Source organism: Ovis canadensis, chromosome 3 (assembly GCF_042477335.2).
Source record: "Ovis canadensis isolate MfBH-ARS-UI-01 breed Bighorn chromosome 3, ARS-UI_OviCan_v2, whole genome shotgun sequence".
Lineage (NCBI taxonomy): Eukaryota > Metazoa > Chordata > Mammalia > Artiodactyla > Bovidae > Ovis > Ovis canadensis.
The window spans coordinates 3,870,301-3,880,887 of record NC_091247.1 but is presented as its reverse complement, the minus strand read 5'-3'; the positions used below and the strand labels follow the sequence as shown (position 1 = coordinate 3,880,887).

At 57.0% G+C, this 10,587-nt stretch overlaps 1 protein-coding gene across 21 annotated transcripts in view; it reads right to left on the bottom strand.

The window, feature by feature from the left end:
• Positions 1–3,303: 3,303 nt before the first annotated feature.
• The window catches only part of RALGDS (ral guanine nucleotide dissociation stimulator), a 48,551-nt gene continuing 41,267 nt past the window's right edge, over positions 3,304–10,587 (bottom strand). For 8 of the 21 annotated variants that reach the window (XM_069579973.1, XM_069579970.1, XM_069579971.1 and 5 more), the window contains exons 10-18: positions 10,228–10,296; positions 9,729–9,815; positions 9,242–9,274; positions 8,786–8,907; positions 8,502–8,597; positions 8,033–8,234; positions 7,646–7,888; positions 6,279–6,393; positions 3,304–4,321 (exon numbers count right to left, since the gene is read on the bottom strand). In XM_069579973.1, the coding sequence (XP_069436074.1) occupies positions 4,146–4,321; positions 6,279–6,393; positions 7,646–7,888; positions 8,033–8,234; positions 8,502–8,597; positions 8,786–8,907; positions 9,242–9,274; positions 9,729–9,815; positions 10,228–10,296 (1,143 nt within the window). In that variant the 3' untranslated portion in view covers positions 3,304–4,145. The remainder of the gene's footprint in view (positions 4,322–6,278; positions 6,394–7,645; positions 7,889–8,032; positions 8,235–8,501; positions 8,598–8,785; positions 8,908–9,241; positions 9,275–9,728; positions 9,816–10,227; positions 10,297–10,587) is intronic. The other 13 variants (XM_069579974.1, XM_069579975.1, XM_069579972.1 and 10 more) reach the window with 3 other exon arrangements.

Genomic DNA, 10,587 nt, shown 5'->3' with positions numbered 1-10,587 from the left:
ATGTATTAGACTATCCATATTGTGGCTATATTTCATCCTGTGTAACAGCTGAGTAATCATCTTACTAAAGATATATGCCTGCATTTCTGCTAATAAAATACCTCTGCTCCATCAGAGCTTGGGTCCCCGTGTCTTTCTTTCTCTCTCTCTCTTTCACTTTCTTACTGTCGACTCCGGACCGCCAGGTTCCAGTCCATTAAAGGACCCCAACAATTTCACTGCCACCTGGTTGCCATGGTTTCTGATGAAAAAATATCAGCTGTTAATCTTACTGGGGACAGTCCTTCCACAGGACTGTTTTCTTTCTTGCTGCTTTCAAGATCTCCTCTTTGTCTTTCAACAACTGTGTTGTGATATGTTTTGCGTGGCTGAGTTTATCTTGCTTGGAGTTCACTGAGCTTCTTAGTGCGTAGATTTACGTCTTTCATTAAATCTGAGATGTTTTCAGCCGTTATTTCTTCAAATAATCTCTTATTCTGGGACTCTCATTATGCATATGTTGTTACATTTGATGGCGTTGCCAAAGTCCCTTGAGTCCGTTCAATTTTCTTCCCCCTTTCTCCTTTCTGCTCCTCAGACAGAATAACTTCAATTGCGGTAAGACATTACTGACCAGGCAATTTTTGCCGAAATGAACACCCTTGGCCGGCGACTTGTCATGTAAGTGTGTACTGAAATGTCTCTGGTCAATAAATGTTCAGGTAACAAAAAATATATGAATTCTTCTCTGGTCACGAGTTGTTGACTTCAAGTTCACGGATTCTTTCTTCTGCCTGCTCAAATCTGCCAGTGAACCCCTCTAGTGAGTCTTTTCCAATGAGTCAACTCTTCGCATGAGGTGGTCAAAGTACTGAAGTTTCAGCTTTAGCATCATTCCTTCCAAAGAAACCCCAGGGCCGATCTCCTTCAGTTACTGTACTTTTCAGCTCCAGAATCTCCATCTGGTTTCTCTTTGGAATTTCTACTGTAAAATTGCATGCATTTAATTTTTGGCTGCACCGGGCCTTCTTCGCTTGCTCGGGCCTTTCTCCCGCTGTGGAGAGCTTGGGTTCCTGTCCGCTGCGGGGCTTGAGCCACCCACTGCAGCGGCTGCGCCCTTTGCCGAGCACAGACTCTAGGAGTGTGGGCTTCACCACTGGGGCACGGGGGTTTCGGCACACAGGCTCTGTGGTTGCGACTTGTGGGCTCCAGAGCATGGCCTCGGCAGTTGTGGCACATGAACTTGGTTGCTCCGCAGCACATGGGAGCTTCCTGGGTCAGGGATCAAACCTGTGTCCTCTGCATCGGCAGGCGGACTGTTACCCACTGTACCACCAGGGAAGTCCCTATCATTTCTACCTTTTTACTAAATCCCCACATATTCTTACATTGTCCTCTTGATAACCTTTAGTTTCTTGTCTATGGTTTCTTTCAGCTGAGCATATTTAAGAAAGTTCACTCAATGTCTGTGATTATTTTAATATCTGAGCCTCCTCAGGTATCATCAGTTCAGTTCAGTCGCTCAGTCACGTCTGACTCTTTGCAATCCCATGAATCGCAGCACGGCAGGCCTCCCTGTCCATCACCAACTCCCGGAGTTCACTCAGACTCAAGTTCATCGAGTCCGTGATGCCATCCAGCCATCTCATCCTCTGTCGGCCCCTTCTCCTCCTGCCCCCAATCCCTTCCAGCATGAGAGTCTTTTCCAATGAGTCAACTCTTCGCATGAGGTGGCCAAAGTATTGGAGCTTCAGCTTTAGCATCATTCCTTCCAAAGAAATCCCAGGGCTGATCTCCTTCAGAATGGACTGGTTGGATCTCCTTGCAGTCCAAGGGACTCTCAAGAGTCTTCTCCAACACCACAGTTCAAAACATCAGTTCTTTGGCGTTCAGCCTTCTTCACAGTCCAACTCTCACATCCATACATGACCACAGGAAAAACCATAGCCTTGACTAGACAGACCTTTGCTGGCAAAGTAATGTCTCTGCTTTTGAATATGCTATCTAGGTTGGTTATAACTTCTCTTCCAAGGAGTAAGCACCTTTTAATTTCATGGCTGCAGTCACCATCTGCAGTGATTTGGGAGCCCCCAAAAATAAAGTCTGACACTATTTCCACTGTTTCCCCATCTATTTCCCATGAAGTGATGGGACCAGATGCCATGATCTTTGTTTTCTGAATGTTGAGCTTTAAAGCCAACTTTTTCACTCTCCTCTTTTACTTTCATCAAGAGGCTTTTTAGTTCCTCTTCACTTTCTGCCATAAGGGTGGTGTCATCTGCATATCTGAGGTGATTGATATTTCTCCCGGCAATCTTGATTCCAGCTTGTGTTTCTTCCAGTCCTCAGGTATAGTTTCTGTCAAATTCCCTTTTTCCTGTGAACAAGCCCTACTTTCGGTTTCTTGATGTGGTCTGTGATCTGTTGAGAACTGCATGCTGAGTGTTATAACTTGGCAGCTCTGGAAATCAGATTCTTCCCCTCGTCAGGATTTGCATTTGTTGCCTGAGGGCTACTGTTTTCTATTTCTGCGGTCACTTTCCCCAGCTGTTCTTGCAAGACCGGTATTCCTTGCTGTGTGTAGTCACTGCCTCCTCTGGCCCCTTTATTCAGGGGTCAGCGTGTGTGACCTGGCACAGAGTTCCATAACAGCTGAGGTTCAGCAGCATCGCCTTCCTTCAAGCACTCTCCTGGGTGTTGTGCCTGATAACATTCCTGAGCCCCCAAACTGTTGATTCTGATAGCTTTCCCCCAGCTCAATCGTTGTTTCCATGGAGAGACTGCCCCTCACTCCATCACTTTCTGTTGTGCCCAGCTGCGTCTGACTCTTTGCAACCCCGTGGACTGTTGCCCTCCGGGTTCCTCTGTCCGTAGGACTTTTTCAGGGGAGAATACTGGAGTGGGTTGTCATTTCCTACGCCCGGGTAGGGACTGAACCTGCATCTCCTATGGTCCCTGCACTACCGGCAGATTCTCCGCCTTCCGAGCCATCAAAATGCTATTTTTTAAAACACCGGAATTCCGTAGGTTGTCACTATGCCATGTGAAAGCACTTCCAAATTCAAATACCAGGGGTTCTGAGCAGCTGTCTCAGCGTGTGGCCCAGTGTAAAGATACTGAAGTGAATATACGGTCTGTGAAAGGTGACCGTCTCTGTTTCCTAGAGAGAGCCTGAGAAGGCTGGCCGGCCCTTCTTGCTTTTCCTGCCCAAAATGGACCAATAACCCGGCCAGATTTCCTACCTGAACACAGAACGTGAGAGTCTGTGTCTCATTTACATGAGCACGGGCCCTGAAAAGAACAAATTTACCACAACTCTCAGGCTATAGTAGAAACAGGATTTTAATATAAGATTCAAGTCTAGCATTTACTATTTACAACAAATAAATATTGCCCCTCCCCAACTGGTAAACATTTTTTCGCCTTTTATACAAATATTCAGTCCCCCTCCCTCCCCCCCGTTCCTCCTTTTCCCACTAACCCCCGTCTCGTGTGGTCTTGTTAAGCCCAGGATGCGGCGGTGAGCAGCACGTGCAGGGTCAGGAGATCCGACACCAGTGGGACTCAGCCGAGACCATCCTCACTCACCAGTCAGAGCCTGGTCCGTGAAGGCGGCCTCTCTCTCCCGTCTCCCGGCGGAGGGCTGGAGTGGGCAGTGGGTGAGACCCTCTCGCCTTCGGTTGGCCCTGATGATGGAATCTTTGGTGCAGCCTGAGACAAGGCCAGAATGGTGGGAGGAGAGAACTGCAGTGGTGAGACCTGGTGAGCAGTGGGTGCCCTGGGGGTGCCCATGGGCACGGGGGCAGTGGTCCCCACCTGGGAGGGTGTGTGGGCGGTGCGCGGGGGGCCGGGCCCGGCGGCAGGCAGGGCTCGGTGCCCACTGGCCGCACTCCTTGGCAAAGGTTCAGCTAGTCCTCCGGCTCCAGACAGCAGAAGGCACCTAAGGCAGCGGGTGGTCCATGGGAGGCCAGGTCAGCCCGTCGGCAGAGGCGTCAATCCCGGCCGCGGGGGAGGTCTGCGGTGAGACTGGAGTCTGGGGGTGGCCGGGGCTGGGCGGGTCGGGCAGAGGTGTCCGCCTGGCCTGGCTCACCAGTCTGTAAGTGCTGAGTTGCCTGGCTAGCCAGACCCTGGAAAGGGCGGCTCTGTGGCTGGCAGCTAAGGGCCGGTCAGAAGATGCCCTTGGCAATCTTGAGTCCCTTCTGCTTCATGCGGGGGAGGGTCGAGCTGGCTCCATGTCTGACCTTTGTCCCCTTGGTGAAGGTCCGTTTCTTTAGGACAAAGTCATAGTTGGCGGTAGAGTTCATGGCGTAGAACACGTTGGCATTGTCAGGGATCTTCAGCTCTGGTCAGGAAGGGGCAGAGGGTCAGCTGGGCTTACGGGAACCCCACAGCACGCACCACTTGAGAGCCCCAATCAGGGGCTCTGATTACCCCTGCCCGAGGGCACGCCTGATCCAGAGACATGAGGCGCCCCAGTGCGACTCCAGGGCCACCAAGGACCCCTCTTAATGACACCTGCCTGGGATGTTTTACTGAGGCACCGATGGAAACCAACAACTCTTGTTTAAAAACAGGCTCTGACTCCAGAAAGCCAGCCTGCAGTTGGCAAAGGGTTGTCCTGTCCTGTCCCCTGCTGCTTCCAATGAACAGGATTCTCCAGGTGGAGTAAGTTTTCCAGAACCCAGACCACCTCCCCTGAAACCCACCCAACTTAGGACAAGGCCTCTGGGGTTCTGTGAAGAGCAGGGTTTGCCCCTGGCCCACAGCAGCGTTGCAGGGAGGCTTCCACACCTCCTGGGCGCCAGGATCTCAGCAGGCAGCTGCTCTTGGCTCTGCTTCCCACCCTCCCCTCTGCCTTGAGCCAGCTATTCCCCACAGCTGGGCTGGAATGTGTGCTCTGGGCTCCATGGTGTGGCTCTTACTCTAGTCCTTAACCTGGTTAGGCCTCAGTCTTCCTTTTCTGTAAAATGGGCGAGTCCCACCCACCCTGTTCACCTCACCTAAAATGGTGCAAGGAGGTGAGAGAGGATTTAGAAAATAACTTCCAGGGACTGTGGCTGAGATGGTAAAGAATCCACCTGCAGTGCAGGAGACCCAGATTCGATCCCTCGGTCAGGAAGATCCCCTGGAGAAGGGAAAGGCTACCCACTCCAGCATTCTTGCCTGGAGAATTCCATGGACAGAGAAGCCTGGCAGGCTACAGTCCACGGGGTCACAAAGAGTCAGACATGACTGAACGACTAATAACACTTTCTAGGGACTGTAGGGGTCATTGCTAACTGTCGGTAATGGCTGTGCGTGGGCGGTCAGCTCATGGGAAAGATGGTAAGAGTGACGACAATATTTGCAGTTCTGCTGTGTTGACGGCATGCGTACATACGTGAGCATATAACCCGCATACACATGGATTAGCTCACTGCCTGTTTTATCTCGGGATGGGAACACGGGCACAAAGGACTTTAGTGAGTTGCCTCCCAAGGAAGTCTCCAAGCTGACGCTGTCTGGCTCCAAGTCTGTGCTCGCTTGCAGTCTTTTCCCGTCTCCCCTTTCTAGAATACCGAGCTGTTTCCCTGTAGTCTCTGTGTGCAGTATCTGCTACGAACTCTAACTTGTGTTCTCTCTAAATTCCCTGAAATTCCAGCTTCCAAGGTGATGGGATTGGAAGGTGGGGCCTTTGGGAGGCCATGAGGTCACGAGGGTGGAGCCCCATGAAGGGGATGTTTGCTCTTATAAAAAGGATCCCCAGAGAGCTCCCTACCCCCTTCCACTGTGTGGGGACACCAGGAACCCAGAAGAGGGGCTTCACCAGAACCTGACCACGCTGGCGCCCTGACCCGGGCCTCGGAAGCCACTGCAGTGGTGTCCTGTCACGGCAGCCAGAGCAGGCTCACACAGGCTCCCAGGCACGTGGCCTTTCAGAGTCGAGGCTCTGGTCCTGGCTGGCAAGGTTCTCTCTGAAAGACACACTTTCCATCTCAGCCAGAAAGTGCCTCTTCGGACGGCCTGTGGACTCAGCCATCTGGCTGCCTGCCCCAGGAGAAAAGCCTTTTCTCGCCCTTCTTCAACAATGCCAGCACTGATCGGGGTCTGCCACTGACTGTTCAGGAGCAGGGAAGGGCATGAGACAGGGCCCAGTGGCCAGCAGGGGCCATAGGGAGACCCTAGGCAGGTCAGTGTCTGTACAAAACCCACTTTGACCCTGGTGGGACCTTCTGGGGTGGCAGGCCTGGGGCATGGTGACTCCCCCCGCCCCCGGCTTCTCCCCCACTCCAACACCCACCCGGCCGGCCCTGACTTACTTCGATCATCTGAAATAACCTGCACCAGCTCATAGTCTTCGGGCTCGTCCTCATCCAGGTTGTGTTTGTCCATAGCCTTGCGGATTACAGCCGGAGCCTTGTCTTGGCTGGTCACCTGGACGGAGCAGGGGACGGGCCATCAGGGCAGGGGTCTGGGCTGGGCCCTCAGAGCTGTCTCAGCGCGCAGTGCGCACGGCTCACAGCCTCTGGCCAGGCGCCGGGTCCGTGTAGGTCACACCAGCTTCTCCTGCTCCTCCGGGGAGGCCTTCATGTGATGACGAGGGGTCTTTCCCAATCACTCTTGCCCCCCATTTCCTTCAAGCCTGCCCCCTCCTGCCACACCATCTAGGGAAACCGCCTGCCCCTGGGGGGCTGCTCCCCTCAACCTCGCCCACCCAGGTCAATGGTATCCATGTGGTCTGGGTACAGACAGCATCTGGTCCCGCCCTGGAGGGGAGAGGAAGAGCTGGCTGGATGCCCGGTGGCCGCCTCCGTGCCAGGCCTGCATGGCCTGCAGGCTGTAGCGGTGGACAGTGTGGACCCCTGCTGCCTTGATCCCGAGGGCCAGATCACAGGCAGGCCTTGGACACAGGGTCACACAGGTGACGGTGTTAAAAAGGGGCACCTGACCCAGTGGGGGTGGATAGGGGGGTTGTGGTGGGGGTGGTGTGTGCAAATGGCTCATCAGCAGCCTGAATTCTGGAGAATGAGGAGTTCCCCCAGTGACCGCCCCCCAGTACACACAGTGTTTGTGGGCGACTCGCGCTGGCTAGATGTCAGAACTTCAAATTATATCCGGTGTCTGAGACTGCCAGCACCAGCCTGGTGCAGCCCCAGCAGCCTCCTAACTGGCCTCCCTGCCCATCTCCCAGGGAGATGAGGGGGGTCCCTGCTGGTCCTCCTCTGCTCCAGCTTACAGGGGCTCCCACCTCCCTCCCCCCAGGTGCAGGTCCCTGACACTCCCCTGACCCCCTGACTTGTCCCCCGATGCTGGTTCCTAACCCAGGGCCTCCTGCTGCTCCCCTCAAGCCCCAGGCATAATGCCCCTCCCTGACTCAAACCCTTTACCACAGAGGCCCTGCCCCACTGCTGCTGAAACCCCTGGTCCACTGCCCCCAGCACTGCTCAGCATCGGTGATCAGCACTGGCCTCTTTAGTCCTGCATCTGGTTGACCCTCCATCCTCCCCACCCCACTGGGAGGCCAGCTCCAGGAGGGGGCAGGGATGGCCACGGCGGTCAGAACGGGTCTGCGTGCCCGGGGCGGCCCCCGGCTCACCAGCCCACTGGGAGGCCAGCTCCAGCAGGGGGCAGGGATGGCCACGGCGGTCAGAACGGGTCTGCTGCCCGGGGCGGCCTGCCAGCTCACCAGGATGCTCTTGTACATGTTGCCGTTGTCCACGTCCAGGCTCACCCGGATGATGCAGGAGTCGCCCACCTGCTGGTTGTAGAGGGGCAGCGAGGAGCCGTAGCTGCAGACCCCGGACACGGAGCGCTTGTGGGTACGTGTGCTGGCCACGGGCGTGGTGGAGGCCGAGGAGGAGGACGTGCTGCTGGAGGCTGAGCTGATGCCAGAGGTCTCCGGGGATGACTGGGAGGCTGACTCCCAGAACTGTGGGCAACGGCACGGTCAGCAGGTGCCCCGGGCCGGCGTCCAGCGTGGGAGGGGCTTCTGGCATGGAGTAGGGGACCTTGGCCCTGGGAACCAAGGGCTGGGAAGGGCTGTTAGGGAAGTGTTGGGGCGAGGGGTGGTCACCTTCTTCTCCTGGCCGTCGGGGGACTCTGGGACGAAACTCATGTTGATCTCCTCCACGTCGGAGCTGGAGGAGCCGGCCGAGTGGACGCTGAGTGCGTCAGCAATGTCTCCGCTGCTGAGGTAGGGGCCGTACCTGAGTTGGTCACAGGACTTGGAGTGACAGCTGCCGCTGGTACTGAGCTCTGCGCTGGGGGCCTGGCGGCTGCACAGAAGGACTAGCTTACTATCCTGTCCCCTACCCTCTGTGCCGGGTGCTCAGGCAGTCACCCCATGGGCTCAAGCCTCCAACGGATCATTTAGCATCAACCCATTTCACAAAGGCAAAAACTGAGGCCGAGAGAAGTGAGGCAGATGGCCCCATCCCAGGGCTGTAAATGGAGGAGCTGCGATCCCAGTGCCAGCTGTCTGGATCTTCCCTCGAAGCTTCCCTCACCCCGAGGGAGCCTTCCCCCACCACCTGGGCACTCACTCGCTCCAGCGCTTGACGATGGCCGTGTTCTTCTTGACCTTGAGGGTGTTGCTGGCCGACTCGGAGGGGGGCTCCAGCTCGCATGACAACGTGTAGCTACAGGACAGAGCAGGGCCATGAGCCTACCAGAAGCCACACCCGCAGCTCTGACCCTGAGCCTGTTCGCCAGATGGAGTCCAGCGCCCCGACCGTCACCTGTGGCAGAGCCCAAGGCTGACCAGGACCCCAGCCCACAGGCTCTCGGGGGTGCCCGCCACGCCCCACGAGCTCCTGCCTGCGCTCACCTCTCAGCCTCGCTGAGCCTCTCCATGGCTCGGAACCAGGCCCCGAAGTGCTCTTCGGGCGCGATGCTGTAATTGTTGCAGGCTGACTGGAGCAGCTTGATCTGCGCGATCACTTCGAATTCCTGGGGGCCAGAGGGAAGGATGGGATGCTGATGGCCGGGGCGGGGTGGGGTGGGCTTGGGGGGTCGGGCCTGGGACAGCCTCTGGGTCCCCTCTTCCCACCTTGTCCTCAGAGCTGGGGTTAAACAGCACCCCCCTCCCCGAAGCTGTTCTTGACTCGACTTCCTGTCCCACCCTCCCGTGGGAGAAGCTCCCCCACCGTTTCTGTGTCTAACTCTCCTCCAAAATGTAACAGGTAGGGGGATGGCGGAGCCACGTTTCTAATCGGGTGGGACTCTGACCTCCCTACCCCCCTCCCAGCACTTGCCCCTTTCCCGTGAGGTTGCGGCTGCTCACCTTCCTCCTCTTCTCGAAGTTGATCAGTCTCCCCTGCAAAGCAGACAGCCAGCGTCCATCAGAAAGGGTCCCCCTCGCCCACGACCACCCCCTCTCCCCTGCTCAGGCTGCGCTACCCAGAACAAACACCAGAGGGCAGCGCAGCACATAGCTGGACCTGGGTGGGATCAGGGTGGTGGCCCGAGGCTCTGGGTCTGGGGACAGCTGGAGAGACTGAGGCCCAGGGCAGGAGGGCCCGGCTACCCTGTGCCCCACTGGAGGGCCCAGCCTCTTTCTACCCACAGCCACTGCCTGAGGGAGGGCTGTAGCCTGCTCCCCTTGCAGCCCCGAGCCCCACCTGCTGGCACCAAGCTCTGGTCACCCATTGCTAAGAAAGGCAGGTGTCTCCCGGACACAGGGGCGGCTGGGGGCTCTCGTGAGACGAGGCACGCCCTCTGCTGAGAGTTCAGGGCCCAGGACCCCCAGCCCAGCCCCTGGGCGCACTCACATACAGATAGTCCTTCATGGCCGTGTCCAGCATCACTAGATCCGTGAGGAATGTGCCCAGGTAGGGGACGGTGCCCTGGATGACACCCTGTGACATGGCGGGGGGTGGGGGGCTGATGAGTAAGGCCCAAGGTGCCTCTCCCCCAGCCCCACCCAGGCCCCCACCTGGAGCACCCTGGGCACCTTTAGTCATCTTCCCCAACCCCCCTCCCAGGGTCCACAGACCCCAAAGTCCCTCTAGTTGCCTTCAAGGCTGGTATTTGGCAAATCCCCCGATCACACAGTTCCTGGCCCCTGACCCCTATCCCCACCACCAAACGCCACTGAGCCCAGCTCTTCCAGGTCCCTGCTCTGGTGGCTACAGTCCCCTGGGACACCAGCTGGTCAGGACACCACCAGGGCCCGGAGGGGGTCTAGCTAATGGGCATGTCCAGCAATGCAGCCCCAGGAGGGGAGCTCAAGGGGCTTCCCCCACCACCCTCAGCCTCAAGCAAACTCACCGCCTCTTTCGGGCGCCTCTGGGCTCGCTTGGGGTTCATCTCCAGGGTGGCAAACTTGGATGTCCCCTCCTGCAGGGCCGAGGACAGCATCGGTGAGGCCTCCTGCCCTGTCTCCCCGCTTACGTCACCAGCAGACCGACCTCGGCCTTGGTCGCTGGTGCAAACGCTCCAGCCACCCCAGCACACCTGGCTTCTAGAACTGCACCCGACCCAGACTTCACGGGGGTGGGAACCTGGGCTGGCAGCCTGGCCTCCCCGAGCCTGTTTCCTCATCTGGAAAGAGGACTACACCCCTCCGCGGGGTCTCCCAGGATTTGGGCCACACCCCCATCACCGGTGCTGCCCACCCCATCTCCCTCA